At 55.9% G+C, this 19984-nt stretch overlaps 1 protein-coding gene across 4 annotated transcripts in view; it reads left to right on the top strand.

The window, feature by feature from the left end:
• SHANK2 (SH3 and multiple ankyrin repeat domains 2) overlaps nt 1-19984 on the top strand; it is a 561554-nt gene that overhangs the window by 86125 nt on the left and 455445 nt on the right. For all 4 annotated transcript variants that reach the window (XM_024987497.2, XM_015461388.3, XM_015461387.3 and 1 more), the window contains exon 3: nt 5217-5435. In XM_024987497.2, the coding sequence (XP_024843265.1) occupies nt 5229-5435 (207 nt within the window). In that variant the 5' untranslated portion in view covers nt 5217-5228. The remainder of the gene's footprint in view (nt 1-5216; nt 5436-19984) is intronic.

Below are 19984 nucleotides of genomic sequence, written 5' to 3'. Positions count from 1 at the left end.
CTGAGAGATGCTGAATTTATCGACTTGTATTTGTATAGCTTGGTATTTCCCCCAGAGGTTAGTTATACTAGAAACGTCTGCCTACGGGTGGTGAGCAACCTTCCCTTCCGGGTCCTGCCACTGACTTTTCCTGGGGAAGCTGGTTTCCAGATGGAGTTTTTGTCCTTAGTTTCCTATCCTCGGAGCATTCCCCTCCCCGCTCCCCCCTGCCATAGGTTGGAGAAGCCCTTCCACCCATCGTGGCATTGCCCCATGAGATGCAGGACACCGACTTCTGTGTGAATTTCAGATTGTTAGTGTTTTCGTGTGAGTACCCCGATGGCTCAGCACGTAAAGAATTCGCCTGCAGTGCAGGAGACAAAGAGACGTGGGTTCTATCCTGGGTCAGGAAGATCCCCCGGAGAAGGAAATGGCAACCCACTCCAGTATTCTTGGCTGAAAACTCCCATGGACAGAGGAGCCTGGCGGGCTGCAGTCCGGTGGTTTACAAAGAGTGGGACACAACTGAGCACCTTACACCCCATGTCCTGCCCAGTATTTAGGAAGTACTTAGGATAAAACGTATCCGTTGTTTTACGGGTGCCCGCTGTGTCACCCGCGGCCCCAACCGCAGTTAATAATTAAGTGTTTCCCCAGGTGTTTGCTTTTCCCGTGGATCAGCTGATCGAGTTACGCAAGCTCCTTTTTAAGGTCAGGACCAGCCTGCTGGGGCTTTTGGCCTGAGCTCCCTGGACGTCCTGGGAGGAAGTGGGCAGGGGTCTGCCTTTTCCCCTCAGACCTGTCCAGTGGGTTTCGACGTTGGCTCCTTGTGGCCAGGTGAGAACTGCGGGTGGCAGGGGTCTGGGGGACTCCGGGCGCCTTCCCCTTGGTTGTCAGTTCCGTGTGACGCAGACACCCGTAAACCACCCCAGCCCACCTTTGGTTCTCTGGAAGGAAGACCCTGGGGTCAGGTACACTTCACTGTTCAGGCTGCGTGTCCACGATGGGTCACCGGCCTGGGGGCCGCGGCTGCAGGGTCACCCTGGAGGAACAAGGGTGGCCAGCGTCTGCACATCCCAGGGTTTGCCCGTCGTCTCACCTGTCTCAGAAGCACCTCTGGACCTGGACCTGCATGTTGTTCCCACGCCCTGTGCAACAGCAGCGGTTGGTTAGTCGCTCGGTCATGTCTGGCTCTTTGCGACCCTTGGACTGTAGCCCGCCAGGCTCCTCTGTCCGTGGAATTCTCCAGGCAAGGACACTGGAATGCGTTGCCATTTCCTTCCCCCAGAGTTTGCTCAAATTGGTATCCGTTGAGTCCGTGATGCTATCTGACCATCTCATCATCTACCGCCCCTTCTCCTTTTGCTTCAGTCTCTCCCGGCATCAGAGTCTCGGGGCATCTAAAGACCACGTCCATCAGGGGGACTTCCCTCGTGGTCCAGTGGCTAAGGGGATGCGCTCCCAATGCAGGGGGCCTGGGTTCCATCCTTGGTCAGAGAACTAGACCTCAAATGCCACAACTCGGACCCGGTGCAGGCAGATAAATATAAAAGAATAAAGACAACGTCGATGTTGGGGCCTCGCCTAGACCAGTTGAATCAGGCCTCCTGGCACCACCGTTTTTTAGAACAAGGTCCCAGGTCGCTTCCTGGTGCAGCGGGATGAAGAGACACTGCTCTGGACGGCTGTGGTTCAGTCAAGTCGTGTCCGACTCTGTGACCCCATGGACGGCGGCACACCAGGCCTCCCTGTCCATCACCAACTCCCGGAGCCTGCCCAGACTCATGTCCATTGAGTCAGTGATGCCGTCCAACCATCTCATCCTCTGCCGCCCGCTTCTGCTTCTGCCCTCAGTCTTTCCCAGCATCAGGGTGTTTTCCAGTGAGTCAGCTCTTTGCATCAGGTGGCCAAAGGATTGGAGCTTCAGCATCAGTCCTTCCAACGAATATTCAGGATTGATTTCCTTTAGGATTGACTGGTTTGACCCCCTTGCTGTCCAAGGGACTCTCAAGAGTCTTTTCTAGCACCACAGTTCAAAGGCATCACTTCTTGGGCGCTCAGCCTTCTTTATGGTCTGACTGTCTAACCCACGGCACTGAAAGTGCAGAGTCCTAACCACTGTTCTCGAGGATATTAAAACATGGAAACCTTGTTGGAAATGATTTTATATATATATATGCACCTATATAATGGTACTTCCCTGGTGGCTCAGACGGTAAAGAATCTGCCTCCAACACAGGAGACCCAGGTTGGGTTGGGAAGATCCCTGGAGAAGAAAATGGCAAGCCACTCCAGTATTCTTGCCTGGGAAGTCCCATGGACAGAGGAGCCTGGTGGGCTGCAGTCCATGGGGTCATAAAGATTCAGACACAACTGAGCAACTGAAACAACACACATAACGATGTAGTACGTAATTTATATTTATATTATGTTATAATATGATTGTGTCTATGTAATTACCACAATATATTATAATAACATACAACCGTTGTCATATTACAATTATAATTGTAACTGTATTCTGTATTATATAGTATATTTGTGGCATATAATTATGCCAGGCACTCATTTTTTTCCTGGGTAAATGGTGAATGCGCAAAGGCAGGAATGAACGTGTTGGTGGAAGTCGCAGCCCGGCTGGCTGGGACCTTCCTAAGGTAGGACCCGGGGTGGCCAGACCCTGTCCTCGGCCTCAGACCCACCCCGCCCTCTCCAGTCTGTGCTCTTGTACGGTTGGAAAAATATGTAACCCAAGTGACAGGCGTTTGTCGGTGAATTCAGGAGTCCCCCAGTGCACCGAAGTTTAGTGGAGGATGGGATGTACGCTGCAAATTCTAGGCTTCCCTGGTGGCTCAGATGCTAAAGCATCTACCTCCAATCGGAAAGATCCTCTGGAGAAGGGAATGGCAACCCACTCCAGTGTTCTTGCCTGGAGAATCCACGGACAGAGGAGCCTGTGGGCTACAGTCCATGGGGTCACAAAGAGTCGGACGTGACTGAGCAACTATTTTCACTTGGTAGTTTTACTTTAAGAAACGAAACCCTTCCCTGGGTGATACCAGTAATCTGCTGTCTGAGATGTTTGACCAGGGACCCCTCACGGGAGGTATGAAGGCAGAAGGCTGAGGAGGAGGCCAGGCTGCGGGGTTGGGTGGATCAGTTTGCAGCTGCTTAGACTTGAGGCCCACTGGCCAGGAAGAGAGCTCACAGGAGGTCTGACCATGCGGAGTCACTTGGTTCTGGGAGGACCTGGGGAGGAGGGCAGGCTGGCCAGGGAGTCGGTGCAGCTTGCTCCAGGCCTGGGTGCTGCATGGCTGACCTCAGCCAGGCCAGATTTTCCTGGTGGTCAGGATGAGCCAGATCTCGGGGTTTTCACGTGAAGCCTCCGGGTTAGGACTCATGCAGCCTCTGCAGGTGGGACATAGCAGCGTTTATTGACCCCGTGTCTGAGGACGGCCCGGGTGCTCTTGGCGGTAGGGGAGCCCCTGACCCAGACATGGTCTTGCCTTTCCCTGGGTGTGTGGGAGGGTGCATTTTCTGGGGTGGCGTCTGCACTTTACTGGGCTTCGTGTGTCTAATCAGTGGCTGGGAATGTCCTGGGACCTGGTGGCCCAGAAGAGAAGCACTTCCATGGGTGTCCGCTGACCTTAAGTGAACTCTGGAGGTAGATGGTGGGCGTCAGCCTTCTCAGACTGGATGCCGAGTTGGCACTGACTGAGCTGTGTCCTGCCTGGGACTTTTCTGAGGCTCGTCACCCCAAAATGAATGGCTTCTGGGGCCATGCACCCCAGCCCCTGGGGTAGTCGGACAGGTGGCCATCTTCCTCCCCTCCCTCCCCGTTGCTTTTCTCCCCGCACCTCTACTGTGAAATATTTCCAGCATAAAGAGACGCACAGAGAATAGCATTGCAAGCATCTGTGTCCCACGTTTGTTGAAGTCTGGCTTTCTCTCGTCACCTGGAACTATTTCGAGGAAACCGAAAGTTACAAGTGACGTCACAGGCACTGTGACCCCCTTTCTGCCCCCCGCCCCCCACTTGGGCGTTCCTGTTGCCGTGGGTTCCTCTGCCCCATCGCTCACGTCGTGCTCACTTCAGGCTGCAGACGGGCCTGTGTCTTCCCGGCCTTTCTGAACAGGGACACCGTGTCTGAATGGCCCTTTCTCAGGGCTCCATTCGGGGCCCTGAGTGGGTCGTTGGGGTCCACTCTGCTCTCAGGTGTACTGTCCGTGGGAAGAAGAAACCACATCTTGGTCGGGCAGACCCTGAATGACTAGGGTGGCGTGTGAGCTGGGTTAGCCAGGACACCCTGTTTTGTAGGGAACAGCCTGGGACATCTTTCTTGTTCCGTGAACTTGACCATTGACTTCCTTTACCGAGTTCATACAGAAGTGCAATTGCTGGTTTGGCACGCACCCCCCGGCCCAGGACCCCTGGTCGTCTCAGGTTTTAGCCTGACCTTTCTGAGCCGGGCCCACAGTCCTGGGCGTGTCTCATGGGCAGGTTTTAGCCTGACCTTTCTAACGCCTGCCCACAGACCTGGGGGTGTCTCGTGGGCAGCCTGCCCCCAGTTCTGTCCTGCTAACGCCCGTGGAATGAGATGGCGGTTGGCCCCCTCACGTGGGTCATTGCCGGGGGGCTTTTATTGCACTTGATGGTGGGGAAGCTGCCCTCCCAGCCTCCACAGGCTCTTGGAGACCCCCGGCCCTCCCCCATCAGCCTTTGGGTTCCGCTGTGCTCCCGGGCCTGGAGATTATCTCATTTCTGAGCCTGGCCCTGCGTGCTGGGTCTATTTTTACACAGTACCTATCATTGCCATGTTTGAAGCAGAGGGGGTTATTATAGCAGGAGCTTGGTACCCTTCTGACCCAAAGCCTGCATCTCTCTGCCTGCTGCTCTTCCTCCAAGAAAAACAAAGCGAGCTGTTCCTCTTACTCCCGAACGTTTCAGACCGCCCACTGCCCCTTCAGTCCGTCCCCGTGAGCTGTGGCTGCGGCCACAGCGAGTTCGGGCTCCTTTTAAGCGCTAGGTTTCCAAGCAGCGGGGCAGGGCTCTCGGGGCCCCCACAGGTCCTGCCTGGCTCGGGCCCGGGAAGGGGTGGGGGTGTGTGGAGGTGTGTGTGTGTTACCCACGGTCGCCCAGCCTGCGACTGCGCCTCCGACACCGGCCTCTGCCACACCCCCGGCTTCCTCCTCGAGCCTCCCCTGATGTCTGTCTCCCTCCTCCCCTCTCCGTGTAGAAACGCACAGCCATGCCACGCAGCCCCACGTCCAGCGAGGACGAGATGGCCCAGAGCTACTCAGACTCCTCGGAGGAGTCGGACTCGGACAGTTCCAAGGAGGAGACCATCTACGACACCATCCGGGCCACGGCCCAGAAGCCGGGCGGCGCCAGGGCGGAGGAGGGCCAGGCCCACACGCTGGTGCTGCGCATCGTCATCGAGGACCTGCAGCAGACGGTGAGCCCGCCCGCCCGCCGCCCGCGTTCCGGCCCATGGCAGGCGTGACCTGGGCTCGAGGGGCCTCTGCTCGCCCCCTGCCCCGCCGGTTCCCGAGGCCCTGCTGCTCCTGCCCCCTCCCCACGAGCGCCCCGCCCACCCCCTCCTGCTGGGCCCTCCTCACTGCTCGTGGCACCTACTATGTGCAGGGACGGAGGCCAAGCCTCTGAGCAGAGAGACCAGCCTTGCAGAGGCAGCGAGCACAGTGGGTGCCTTAGTAAATGGGCTGCCTGCCCCGGGCAGGCCCTGCTGCCTCCCCTGGCACTGGGGCTCCTGCTTCCTGGAGTCTGCAAGCTCTGCCCAGCGTGCCCTTCCCTGCCCTGCCCGCCAGCAGCCCCTGAGTCGTCCCTTGAGGTCCGAGCCCCATGCTGTCTTATGCACACGAGGGAGACATTCCTTCAATGGTGAATTTGCATGAGGTCCCCGTGGCCACAGCGGGTGCAGGAGAGGGGAATCCCTGGCTGTGGTGCTGTTTCGGGGGCCTTGGAGAACGCAGGAGGGGCTCCCTCTGGGGTGGACAGGACGGGTGAAGCTGGGTGGGTGGGCCTGGCGGGGGTGGGGGGCTGCACCAGGCATGGTGGGGGAACCCTTTGGGCTGGGCAGAGCTGGACCTGAGCCCCCTGCAGAGTCACATCCAGGGTCTGGCTGGTGGATATGGCGTCCAGGCCCGCGGGGAGGCTGGGAAGGTTCGGTGACCCCAGGAGGGGTTTCTGGAGGCTGGCAGGTGGCGCACAGACCCACATTCGTGCTGAGTGGGTGCCTCCCAGTGGGGATTCTTGTCTCTTGGGATCAGGTGACTGGGGTCTCAGCCCGTGCTGGGTGGGCTCCGCTCTGGGGCATCTCCTTTCTCGTCGTCTCTGCCCCTTAGGTCTCTGTGGGGCTTGTGTGCCCGAGAAGACCCCTCATGTTAGAGTTTAGAGAGGAGGTGGGAGAGGCGGGGCTGGGGCGGGTGTAGACGGCCTTGGGAGGCTCCAGCCTGTGAGCTTGAAGGCCCTGCTGGGAAGGGGTCTGACTGGGGTCAGAGGGACTGGGGAGGCCCGCGGCGCCACCTCCTGGCCGGATGGCACGGGTGCGGCCCTTGGGCTCTGACCCAAGGCCCAGTCTCCTGCGCCTCAGGTCTCCCAGGAAACCCCTGCTCCTGGGGAAGGGCCCTACCTGGGCCGAGGGTGCTGTGCTCTGGGGTCATCTCAGGGCCAGCTCTCACGACCCCACCTTCCCGGGAGGGCTCAGGCGGACCTGAGCCCTAGAACCATCCTGGCAGCAGGGTAGGCCCAGCGTTCATTCTTCCTTCTGACTCATCTGACATCTCTTATGAAAGTTACATGATTATTATAAAAAGCTTCAGGTCATGTGCATTGGAGAAGGAAATGGCAACTCACTCCAGTGTTCTTGCCTGGAGAATCCCAGGGACAGCGGAGCCTGGTGGGCTTCCGTCTATGGGGTCGCACAGAGTCGAACACGACTGAAGCGACTTAGCAGCAGCAGCAGCAGCAGCAGCAGCTCCAGGAGCGGTTGTTTCAGACGTGTCTCTCCAAGGGGTTGCAGGTAATGGGTGGCCTGGGCAAGCACAGACTCAAAGTACATACGCTGTTAATAAATCAGCCTCATTAAGGTGACTTAATTTGAAAGTAAAGGGAGAAAAGGTCAATGAAGAAAAAGCTGAACTTTAGTATGTTTTTTTTTGCCACAAGAGAGACTTGTTTCCAAATGAATCTATCAAGTTAAAGGAAATGATTACAAAAACACTGGGAGGCTGACCTCTTTATTGGTTTTCATTTTTGATTAGTTTTTTTCTCCTGTTTTTTTATTTTTTGGCTGTAAGGAACTTAGTGTTCTCTCCCTGTATATTGGGGTGGATTAAGCTAATTGCTGTAATAAACAGCCCTCCAAACCTCAGGCACCCGACACATAGATGTTGTATTTCTCAGTCCCCTGGGGATTGGCAGGGATGAGGAGGGGGTGGTTCACATGTGCGTCTATGGGGTCGCACAGAGTCGGACGCGACTGAAGCGCCTTAGCAGCAGCAGCAGCAGCAGCAGGTCTTGTGGGAAAGCACAGAGGCCAGCTCCAGGAGCAGTTGTTACTATTGTTTCATGAACATTTCAGACGTGTCTCCAACACACGTGTACATGTGAGGCCTCTCCTCCCCACCCACCGGTTCTTGCTGGTGTGGGGCGCTCTGCCCGCGTCGCCGTCCACCCCGCGTGACGCCTGCAGCCTTCAGAGCCCTGGGGTCTCAGTGCCTCTCCCACGGTCACTGCTCATTGCTGGCGCACAGAGGCCTTCTCTCGCGCCCGCTCTGCGTGCCGTCCCACCTCTTACGTGGGTGGAGCTGACCGTCCAGGGTTTTCTCAGGAGGAGGTCATGTGGGCAGTGCTTCCCCAGTGACCGGCCCGCTGGTCTCGCTGGTCTCACCGCTGGCGGTCGTGATGCTCTTTGCAGCCCATCGCCCGCGGGGGATGCAGTGGGTGAGGGTCCCGAGTGCCTCTGGCTGCATCCTCATCTGTGGACCAGTGCACAGCCTTGTTGCGTGTGCGCTTTTGTGTCAAGAGTATTATTTAATACACGCAGTTGACTCAGGATTAGCGCCAGGCTCACGGCCAGCAGCCTCTGACTCACAGCTGGAGGTGCTCACCTGACTCGTGGTTTCTCCCCGAGGCTCATCACCGCCTTCTTGTCCGTGGACACCAGACCCCGCTTCAGCTCTGTGCCTGGGGGCCATTTTAAACCTCAGGACCACCAACAAAAAGCACCGAAATGCAAAACGGGGCCCTGAATAGACCCGGATAAAGACTGCTGTTTATAAGGTCACAGCAGGCCCAGAAGGGAGCATGGCTGCTGTGTCTGCGAGTGGTCACAGCGGTGCTGCTCGTATTGATCTGGGGTTACCAGTAAATTTTAGCAAGTAGGCAAATCCCCAAATACATAATCCGCAAAGAATAAGAACTGTGTACGAGAGCATGTCAGCTAGTGTGTGGTTTTCCTGTGGAATCTTGAGCCACTGTTCCTGCCTGTGTCGCCCCAGACCTGCAGGGATGTCGTTGTATAGTCTGCTTGCCCTGAACTCGTGCTAGAAGTATCTTGTCCAGGACTTGATTTTTTTTCTTTACTGGATTCCTAAAGAATTGACTTCAGTTACTAACCCAGGTGGCTCAGATGGTGAAGCATCTGTCTGCAGTGTGGAGACCTGGGTTGGATCCCTGGGTGGGGAAGATCCCCTGGAGAAGGGCGTGGCAACCCACTCCAGTATTCTTGCCTGGAGAATTCCATGGACAGAGGAGCCTGGCGGGCTACAGTCCCTGGGGTCACAAAGAGTCAGACACGACTGAGTTGACTAAGCACCCGGGTAGTGTTTGGTGCTGGCCGTTCTGTTTTTCCTGAAGAGTCTGTTTCCCAGATTTTTCCTTTTCCCCCTTTCTCTCTCTGGGAGCTCTTCTCTGTTTCAATGACACAGTTTCCCCTTTGTATTGAAATACAGTGGATTTACAATGCTGTGTTGGTTTCAGATATATAGCAAAGTGATTCAGGTATACACATACATGTATCAATATGTATAAATATCTCTTCTCTTTCAGATTCTTTGCCCTTAAAGGTTATTACAAGACGGAGTATAGTTCGCTGTGCTATACTGTAGGTCCTTGTTGGTTATTTCATATGTGTGTATACGTTAGTCCCAAACTCTTAATTTCTCCCTCTCCCGTCTTTCCCTTTGGTAACCGTGTTTATTTTCTATGTCTGTGAGTTTATTTCTGTTTTGTGTGAGTTCATTTGTGTCTTTCCTTAGACTCCACACGTAAGTGATACTGTATGGTGTTCGTCTGACTTCGCGTAGTATGATCATCTCTAGATCCATCCATGGTGCTGCAAATGGCGTCATTTCTCCCTTTTTACGGCTGAGTCATGTTCCGCTGTAGGTGCCTCGTCTTCTCTGTACACACGTCTGTCGGTGGGCATTTAGGTCGCTTCCAGGGCCTGGCTGTTGTGAATGGAGCTGCAGTGCGCGCTGAGAGGCACGTATCTTTTTGAATTGTGAGCATGCCCAGGAGTGGGGTTGCTGGGTCATAGGGGGGTTCTGGCTTTAGTTTTTCGGGCACCTCCGCACTGCTGTCCGTCGTGGGGGTACAGGCACCTTTAGTACTGGCTTTTCCGCCTCTCGCTCCGTCATCCTTTCCCCCGTTGCTTCGATCGCCTGTCACTTCCCTGTTCCTCCTTTCTTTACAGCATGTTCAGGTGCGTCTGTTTTGATTGATCTTTTTGGAAATTACTCTTTCGAGTTGTTGTTTGTAGAGTAGATTTCACGGCTTATTACTTTTCCCCGGCACAAAGCACCGAGCTCTCTCTTCTTCTGCTCAGGTGTGCTTTCACCCGGAGCAGCTGAGCCTGCTGTCTGGCTTTTGCATGCTGTCCTCCTTCCTTTTCTCTGTGCCTTTTCCTGCGACATCTTCCTTATTTCTGCGCTGTTTCTCCTGACCTGTCCCTGTGGTTTGTCAGTGACTTGAATTTCTGTTTGTTCTGGTCTCGAGAGTGAGTCAGACTTGGGGGTCTGTCTGTTGGCCCTTTTAGACACAGGCCCAGGGGCAGGGAGTGTTGAGTCTTTGTAGAAGGTCCAGGCTCTCTTTTCTGAGGTTTCCTGGTGCAGGGAGCTGCCCCGTTCTTGTGGAGGGACACTGCGACACTCCCACTCAGAAGCCCTGCCAGGAGGGGTCTCTGCGGGATAGTCAGCCTCAGGGGGCTTCTTTGTCCCCCCGCCCCTGGCTCAGTCAGAGGAAGGAAGAGAGACGGACCTTGAGTTCACATCTGTCAAGATTTGAGTATAGTAGTGCACAGCAGCAGCAATGTTGGAGAAGGCGATGGCGCCCCACTCCAGTGCTCGTGCCTGCAAAATCCATGGATGGAGGAGCCTGGTGGGCTGCAGTCCATGGGGTCTCGAAGAGTCGGACACGACTGAAGCGACTTAGCAGCAGCAGCAGTGCATAATGTCTGGATTTTTAGATACTTCCCTGGCAGTCCAGTGGCTAAAAATCCACACTTCCAATGCAGGGGGCGAGGATTTGATTTCTGGTTAGGGAACTAAGATCCCGCATGCCACAGGACGTGGCCAAAAAAAAAAAACCCCGCAAAATACCTGGATTTTTGTCCCTGCCAGGGAACATCGGGGGATCCTCCCCGTGGAGGGTTCGGTTTCCGTGGAGCATCCAAGGCGGGGTGTTTCTGGCCGTAGGTCATGCCTGTTTTCGACTTTGGACGCTTTCATTGCTTGGGGTCACTGGGTCAGACCGACTTCACTCCTTCTTGGCCCCTGGGTGCAGCCCTGCTCATCCCTGCGGGGCGCTGGAGTAGGGACCTGGTGACCCTGCCCCCCCGGCGTGGATGGATCCTCACGCTGCAGGTTTAACCCTCTGAGCCCCTAGATCCTGTTACTGTTTATCAGTGCTGGAGGATTCAGAGACTGGGGAAGCACTCCCCTCAGATTTCAGACTCCAGACCCGAGACTGAACGGGAAGGCCGAGGGCGGGCTGAGGACGGAGCCACTAGGGTGACGTGCCCCTTCTCTGCCATTTCCCCGAGGTGGGCTGCCCGTGTCCCCGGGGCTGGTACTCAAGGTCTGCAAGCCTGAGGTCCCCTAGCAGGTATGCAGTGAGCCAAGCGGGCTGGACTTACAAATGTGTGTGTCCCCCACTGGTTTCCTTAGTCAAAGCCCATCCGTCAGTACCATGTACCCAGGGAGGCCCTTTTCCTCACAGCGGGGAGGGGCTATCTGCCAGCCTGGCTGCTGAGAGGTTCTGAGGGCAGCCAGGCGCGTGGGTGGGATGTCAGGCCAGGCCGTCCCAGGCCTGCTGATGGGCCAGGAGGTGTTCTGTCCTCAGGCCATGGGCTTTGGGGACCCACAGGGGGCTTCCCAGGCGGTGCTAGTGGTAGAGCATCTGCCTGCCAGTGTGGGAGACGCAAGAGACTCAGGTTCCAGCCCTGGGTTGGGAAGATCCCCTGGAGGAGGGTATGGCAACCCCCTCCAGTATTCTTGCCTGGAGAATCCCATGGGCAGAGGAGCCTGGTGGGCTTCAGTCTGGGGGCTCACGAAGAGTCAGACATGACTGAGCCACTAAACTGCCAAACCATCGGGAGTTACTGGTGGAGACACACCTGCTCTGCAAAAGGAAGATTCTTCCCCAAAGGAAGATCCTTTCAGGGTCTGGACTCCACTCCCAGAGGCATAACTGTTTCCAAAACTTCTGAAGACCACTTCTCTTCTCTTTGCTTTGTCCTGAGACAAACAAAGGCCCTGGAGCCTGAGACTAGAAATCCCATGGGTGTGAGCACTCGGACAGAGCAGCCGTTGTTCCCATGAGAAGGCCCTTGCCTTGGTGAGTCCTGGAGGCGGAGATGCAAGACCTGCCTGGAATCCTGCCCTGAGGGCTCTCGGTGCTGCTGAGCGGGTTCCTCAGCCCAGTGCCCGCCGCAGCTGCTCAGGGGGTGGTGCCACTTCTGCACTAGGTGGGGTCTCTCCCCGGGTGGGGGTCCTCTCCGGGTGGGGGTCCCTTCCCGGGTGGGGTCTCTCCCCGGGTGGGGTCCCTCTCTGGGTGGGGGTCCCTCCCCGGGTGGGGTCCCTTCCCAGGTGGGGGTCCTCTCCGGGTGGGGGTCCCTCCCCGGGTGGGGTCCCTCCCCGGGTGGGGGTCCTCTCCGGGTGGGGGTCTCTCCCCGGGTGGGGTCTCTCCCCGGGTGGGGTCCCTCCCCGGGTGGGGGTCCTCTCCGGGTGGGGGTCTCTCCCCGGGTGGGGTCTCTCCCCGGGTGGGGTCCCTCTCCGGGTGGGGGTCCCTTCCCGGGTGGGGTCCCTCTCCGGGTGGGGGTCCCTTCCCGGGTGGGGTCCCTCCCCAGGTGGGAGTCTCTATGCAGGTGGGTTCCCTCCCCAGGTGGGGTCTCTGCCCAGGTGGGTTTCTCCCCAGGTGAGGGTTCCTCCCCAGGTACGGTCCCTCCCCGGGTGGGGGTCCCTCCCCGGGTGGGGTCTGGACATGCTTCTTGGCCCACGTGACCCCTCTTTATGCATTTCAGCAGGACTGGAGTGTTGAGCTTTGGGTGGAGAGCGCTGGTCCTCCTTCCAGGAACGCTCCCTCAGGTTGCTGCACACTCTGGTGATCAGAGTCCTGAGTGTGGGGGGTGCTCAGGCCACGCAGGGTGCCGTTGAGTGGGCTCCCGGGCGTGGCGGGCGGGCATTCCTGCTGTTTGCTGGAGCATCGCAGATGCACAGGGAGCTCACGGTGGGGTTGAGGGTTGGCATGCGTCCATTAACCTGGCCTTTTAAGCAGGAGGCATGCGCCAACATCAATAGAAACTGTAGCTCTTGTGTTCTTTCTGTTTGGGGCACAGCAAACAGACGTGGGACCAGCGCTGGCACCGGGGTCCTCACAGTCCTGTCCAGCCCTCCCTGAGTGTCACATCACACGGATGGCGCAGAAGAATGCAGAGGGGATGGGGACGCGCTCTCTGGGTTCCCCTGGGTGTTATGTGGCTTCAGCCCCCTCGCCCACCTCCACCCAAGAGTTGGCACCGAGCCGCTGCAGGGAGCTGCCGGTCCTCGTGTCGGTCCCCACGACCCGCCTGGGCGAGTTAACAGTGGTCCCTGGGCCTGCTCTGCTGGGCAGAGGCTTTGGGAAAATGCCTTTGTGCTGTAATCAGCGCTTCCGTCTGTTAGATAGCTGCATCTTCAAGTTTATGTAATTTGGAAAACGCGTCTCAGCTGCTCTCCTCACCGCTAGGCCACAATTCATCTCCTTTCACCCATGTGTCTCTCACTCAGATTTCTCCCCAAGAGCAGCATCCCGCATCCCCGCAGCATCCCGCATCCCACAGCATCCCGCATCCCCGCAGCATCCCGCATCCCCGCCCACCTGCCTCCCCCACCCAGCCACACACATAAGCTGACAGCCGCACTTCCGGATCCATCACTTGCCTCCAGTCTGGCCATCAGATGGGCTCAATCCAAGGACCTCAGCCCTCCTGCTCGTCACTGAGGCTCCACACAGAACTCCAAGCTGCAGAGGCTTCACCTCCTCCTCCGTTGGGTCTTTAATCCCTCCTTTATCCTGTTGCCGCAGGCGACCATCATGTTTGCTTTTCACATCTGAGGCTTCCTGTGTTGTTGAGGAAGGGGAGGACTTTATCCTGTGCTGGCAGTTTTGAGTCCATCTCCTCCTGCGGTAGCTGAGAATCCAGCCCCTATGGCTGACCTCTGGCGCTGCAAAGACCAGGAGGTGGGCATGCATCGTGAGAGAAGGTTCTGGAAGGGCCTGTGCAGGAGTGCCTGGTTGCCTTGAGATGCTCCATCAGAGCCCATGGCCAGGCAGGTGTCCCGTTCATCACTGAGCTCCCTGGGGGTCGGAGTCTCCTTCCAGACTTGGTTCCACTCTCAGATGTGGCCTCGGTTCCCCAGGATGTGTTTTTCCCTGAGGGGGATGAGGTGGGTTGGATGAACCTTCTGCCGTATTCTCTGGACTTCCAGGCGCTGGGTCAGCAGAGAGCGAGAGGCTTGGGCCAAGGGACTGGTTGGCTGAGCCTGGCCACTGCAGCCCAGCCCTTGGGGCTCCCTGCTGCCCGGGCTTGTCTCGTTCAGACAGTATTCCTTCTCAGGGGAATCTCATTTCTCATGACAGCTGGGCTTGGCGAGGCTCTACCCGGCTGCACTCCAAGAGGAGGCCCTGTTACCACCCATGTCTGTCCAGCGCCCTCTGCCAGTCACGTCTCTGGCTGGACCTCCCGTCTGGGGCACAGACTTCATTTCTCCCTTGACACGTTCTCAGTCGGAATCTCAGAGGCACCTTGACTCAGATGGTGCAGACCAGATGCTGCCACGCTGTCCCCTTCCCTCTGACCCTCCAAACCTGGCCCGCAGGGTCCCTCTCTCCCCAAGTGGTTACTGTAGAAAGACCCAAGCTTATGGAGGTGTCATCACAGGCTATGAAGTTCATCCCTTGGAGGGCACCGTCCGGCGGTTTTCAGTAAGTCTGCTGAGCTGTGCACCCACCATCCGGGTCTGGACTCCGCCCGTCACCCGCGATGTTTCTCTGCGGCTCATCCTCAATCCCCCTTCCAGCCCTGACAATCGCTGACCATGTTCTGTCTCCACACACGGAGTCCCCTCTTCTGGACGATCCACGTGAGCACGTCACGTGGTGTGTGGGCTTTCACATCTGGCTTCTCTCATCCAGCAGCATGGCCGTGAGGCTCATCCACATGGTAGCCTCTGTGTTTTATTTCTTTTTATCGCCAAGTCGTAACTTACTGATCATGTGGCTCGTTCCATCCCCGTAGTGATGGTCAGTTGGGTTGTTCCCACTTTGGGCTCTGAACCTTCTCTGATTCTTTGTCTGAGCCAGAACCCAGGAGTTATCCAGGGCCTGTCATCATCCTTCAGCCCGTGCACTGCCAGGCCCTGCCCTTGACCTTCTGAATCCCTTTGAACCCACGTCACTGTCTCCCCACCGCAGCCCCGTCTCCCCCATCTTCCCTCTGGGGGGCTGCAGATGCCTCTTCTCTCACAAGTGTTCTGCACTTGCCGAAGTGATTTTTTAAATGTGAACCCAGTTGCTACTTTGTTGTAGAACCCCCCTCCCTCCTCGAGGCTTTCTGTTTTCAGGGCCAGATCAAGTGTACACGGCACCTTGTCCCCTGCAGATCCTCCAGCTCCATGTTTAGGACATCACGAATTCATCTCAGCCCTCGCCTGCACTGCACGAGGGGTGACGTCCGAGTTGAGCCCCAGGTGATGAGAGATTAGCTTGTAAAGCTCTTTGGCTAGACCTTCTGGGCAGAGGCTGGCAGGAGTGGCATGCCTGAGGTGGGAACGGATGGGCTTGGTGTGTCAGAGCAGCGGAGAAGGTCAAGGCTGCCAGCTGGGTGGGTGCTTGGGGCTGAGGTGGGGTGGGGGGGTGTGATTCCCCCTGAAGAACAGCGAGGGCTTTGGGAAGGTTTGGTGCAGAGCATGTGACCCTCTTCTCTCAGCTTCTCTCAGGGGAGGATGGAAGGAAGCAGAGGCAGGTAGGGGGTCCCTGCAAGAATCTGGGACCAGGGGCAGCGGAAGAAGGTGGAGACGGAGTGGGGGCAGGTTCCTGATGACAGGGTCGGGGTCATCACAGCAGATGTGACTCTCACAGGAGCAGGTGCTCAGCCGAGAGAGAAAGGGTCCTTGAGGGTGACTGGTGGCAGTGTTTTAAATGTGCTGCCTGCATCTTTGCACCTTCTCAGGAAAGGAGCAAAAAGACTCCTTTTCTTTTAAAAATAGAGATGTTATTCACATACTGTGCACGGACCATACCGTTTTCCCATTAAAAGCGTACAATTCAGTGAATTTTAGTTAATTCAGAGGTGGGGGTACCCACCACTATAGTCAATCTTAGAATATTTTTATCACCCCAAAAAGAAACCCCATACCCATTAGTGGGGATTCCCCTACCTCTCCCCCAGGGATTCCTCTCCCCCAGGGATCCCTGCCCCCTCCCCCAGGGATCCTCTGCCCCCTCCCCCAGGGGTTTCCTGTCCCCTCCCCAGGGTTTCCCTGTCCCCCTCCCCAGGGGTTTCCTGTCCCCTCCCCAGGGTTTCCCTGTCCCCCTCCCCCAGGGATCCTCTGCCCCCTCCCCCAGGGATTCCCCTGTCCCCCTCCCCCAGGGGTTCCCTGCCCCCTCCCCGAGGAGATCCTCTGCGCCCTCCCCCAGGGATTCTCCGCCCCCTCGTCCTGGGTTCCCCACCCCCTCCCCAAGTCCCTGGCAACCACTGGTCTGCCTCTGTTTCTGGATTTGCCCGTCCTGAACCTTCTGTGTTGGTGACATCTGGCAATGTGTGGCCTGGGAGGGAGGCTTCTATTTATTTACTCCTGTTGTCTGCCTCTCCTGTTGCAGAGAAGCCCCTCCCCACAAGTCTTCCCCCCCAGAACAACACTTATCCCACGGACGCCTTAAACGTCTCCATTCACTGGCCTCACGGGTCCCCCACAGCCTGGGCAACACAGAGATGAAAACACTCTTGTCTCAGAAAGTGCTTCCGTCTGTCACACTGCCGTTTTGTTCCCGGGTTTTCCTTACCTACCTGCTTGTTTACTGACCGCAAGGAAACGCGCTGAGGATTTTAGACTTAATTAGAAAGTTAGTTGTGTGTGACCCTGACTCGAGTACATGTTCTGCCCTAAAAAACGTCCTCAAAGAGGACTCAGTGGGCAGAAGGAGACAACCGTGATCACATCGTTCATTCGAGAACGGTGTTTCCAGTCGTGGAGTGTGGTCCAAGGCCGACTCCCATCCAGCCAGGGAAGCCCTCGAGAGACGGAGGAACGCCTCAGGTTCCAGATGGTTGTCTTTTTTTAATTTAGAGAAAATTGAGAATATAGGAAAAGACAAAGAATGATACATCCGTACCAGTTTTTATTATTTATTATGCAGAATTGACAGTGGTTAACGTTTCGTCATTTTTTAGTTATAGGGTTAGAATGTTTCAGATAAAGCCAGTGTCTCTCTCACCCTCCTGGCCATTCTGCTCAGGGGCAAATATTGTGACGAACCCCACTTGTCCCTTGTTCTTACGTGTGTGACAGTGGTCGCTATATGGTATGGTCTTGTTGAGAAAAAAAGAAATTATAGGTAACCTGGCATCATGCTGGGCATGTCGTTTGTAACTTATGTTTTCCACTAGATGTTATGTTTTTAAGGTTTGTCTTTTTTGTTTTTATCCACCCATTTATTCATCCATCCATCCCTCCATCTATCCATCTCTCCATACACCCGTCACTCCATCCATCCATCTGTCCATTTGTCCATCCATGCATCCATCCATTCATCCACCCAGCCATCCATCCGTCTGCCCCTCCATCCACCCAGCCAGTTAGCCAGCGATCCGTCTGTCTGTCCATCCATCCATCTGTCTGCCCTGCCTTGCAGAAATACATGGTTTTCGTGTTTATCTCTACTTTGAGCTGCCCTGTGTTGTCCCTTGTGGCGTGCATTTGGATCTCTCAGCGGGGACAGAAGCATGGAATCTGGTTTTCTTTGTGGTTCGTTAACTGCTTGCTAAGGCCAAGGAGAGCCCCACCCCCTGGTCCCCGACTCCCCCCGCCTCTAGTTTCTCTGTGACATGGTGATAATCAGCCTCACTGTCCTTCAGTGCAGTGGTTTACACTTCACGGTTAATCAGGAGATTGAGGCGTCATCGGTTGTTTAAACTGAAGGGGAAGGTTCAGGGGCTCTTGGGCTGTGACCGAGCTGGTTGTCATTCACGTCCCGGGGCAGCTCGCTAAAGGCCTGGAGGACCTTTATTTTCATACGTACCATTAAAATATCAAACGCCTGTTTATCCAGCCCCAGCTTTGCGTGCTGTAAGGATTCTGCACTCGTCCTGTTAGATGTGAGGCTAACGCTTCGTCTGTGAGCACGATTGGTGCAGCTCTCGGGAGCTCTGCAGCCCGGATGGCAGACATCTGGCTTGGTGTGCTTAAGCTGTGTGTTAATACCCACTTAAATCCCTTCGAGAAAATAATGCCTGGCTCTGGAATTATTGCACGTCCTGTCAGAAGCTTCGTAAATCCCACATCGTGGTGGGAATACTGTGGTTCAGAGGCCACCCTGGGGAAGAGCAGAGCTCTCCCCTGTGTCGTGTCCTGGGCTGATGAGAATAGTCCAGAACGGGCAGAAAGAGGGCGCGAAGCATCAGTATTTAATCTTCTGTGTCAAAGCCTAGGGGGAGGCCCTCGGATCTGTGGTTGGAGTTCTGTGGCTCCCAGTTCTGATGCTCCGCTCACACCCTCCCTTCTAGGCGGATGGACGGGAGCTCTCACTCTGCTTGGGGGGCACAGTGTCTGGCCCTGGGCGGTGGGCCATGCCTCCCCTGATTCCCTCTCTCCGCTGTAATCCACTCACGGTCCCCGGGTGAACCCTCCCAATTCGCAGCTCCATCCTGTGCTGTGGGGCCTAGTTGAAACGTCTCAGCCCTCAGGTCCGTGCATTCCAGCCCTGCCTCTGGCAGTTACCCTCTGGGCTTGGGGCTGCTGATACCTCCGCCAGGAGAACATGGGGAGAAGATGATGGATTTGACGCAGTTTCTTCGCTGGACTGGCGGGCACCTGGTGAGCACTTGGTGTCTGCGGTCAGCACGGCTTAATCCTCCTCCTTCTCTTAGAGCTTCTCGGAGGACCTCTTAGCCGGCGTCAGACCCTCCACTTTGCTCTGTGCTTGCCGGAAATCACGGGGACCAACAAGGAAAATGAGCTCACCTCCGGGCAGGGTGGGAACCTCTGGCAGAGCCCAGGCCAGTGCCTCTCGGGTGCTGGGACCTTGATGGTGCAGAGGACCGCTAGCTGGCCCCTCAGAGGTCACCAGGTGTGCCCACCGCTTCATCACAGAGTCAGGGGCTGCTCTCAAACTCTTATTCTTTGAAAAATGTTATTCTGACCGGAAAACCCTAACCCGTGGCCACTTTGGCCCTTCTTAGTGTTTAAGCGTTCAGAGGCAACAGTGTGGCCCTGGCCGTCAGCTTCCTTGGACCAGGCTGCCCTTCTCGGTCAAGGTCACCCACGGTTTCCCCTTCTGTATACATCCCTTTGTGTGTGACCTGTGGCAGCATTTGGCTATTCTCCACCACGAGTCCAGCCTGATGGATCTTTGTCCACAGCAAAAAGCATCATTTCGTTTGGGCAGTTGCTTTTGGAAACCGTCCCAGTCACGGTTTGAGGGGGCAGAGCTTTGCAAGTGGCAGGTGAACAGCTCTTAGAGGCCAGGCTCCCCTCGATGCACCTTTAAATGACTCCTGGCAGGTTCTGTTTGTTGAGAGTCTTTGAAATGCATCATGAAAGCATTGAGGATGTCATGAAACGTGCTTCGTTTGCAATGAAAGACGTGCTCAGAAGCAGGGATTTCTTTCAGAATGTCCTGCTTTCTTGCTGAAAGCACTGGGCTCTGTGTTTCCAGCTCCGTATCCGGAATGGGGTGATGCGGGGGCCCCCCCGCAGCACGATGACCCCCGAAGGCTTTGTCAGTTCCCCTCCCCCTCCTCCTCCTGGCTTTTTCCTGGAGAAAGTCAAGAATGAGCTGAATTTAAGTCTCACCTGAGGACTGTGAGCGAGCCGAGGAGGTGATCTGAACAGATACGTAATTCAGCCTGTGTTGTTGATGGTTCTTCCCTTGGCCTGCAGACAGCTCACTCTAACGATGTGTATTTCACGGAGTGTAATATTTACCGTTCTTTGAAGCTTTGTGTGTTTGAAGCTTCCTACTCCTATAACATCTTAGAAAACAGCCATTGCCATCGTCTCTGCTTCTCAGGGCCCAGGACAGGTTTGGAGCAGTTCACTCTCTTGCATAGAATTCTCTTGCCGTGTTTTTCCTTTTTTTTTTTCCAGTTGTGTCTGAGTACTTGTTATTTATTTCTAAAAAATTTAAAATTTTTTATTGGCGTACAGTTGCTTTACAAAGTTGTGTTAGTTTCTGCTGTACAGCAAAGTGAATCAACTATATTAAGCATATATGTATATAACATAC

Source organism: Bos taurus, chromosome 29, assembly GCF_002263795.3.
Source record: "Bos taurus isolate L1 Dominette 01449 registration number 42190680 breed Hereford chromosome 29, ARS-UCD2.0, whole genome shotgun sequence".
In the NCBI taxonomy this organism is placed as follows: Eukaryota; Metazoa; Chordata; class Mammalia; order Artiodactyla; family Bovidae; genus Bos; species Bos taurus.
Note: the sequence above shows the minus strand (reverse complement) of the source record. Positions and strands in the feature narration are given on the sequence as shown.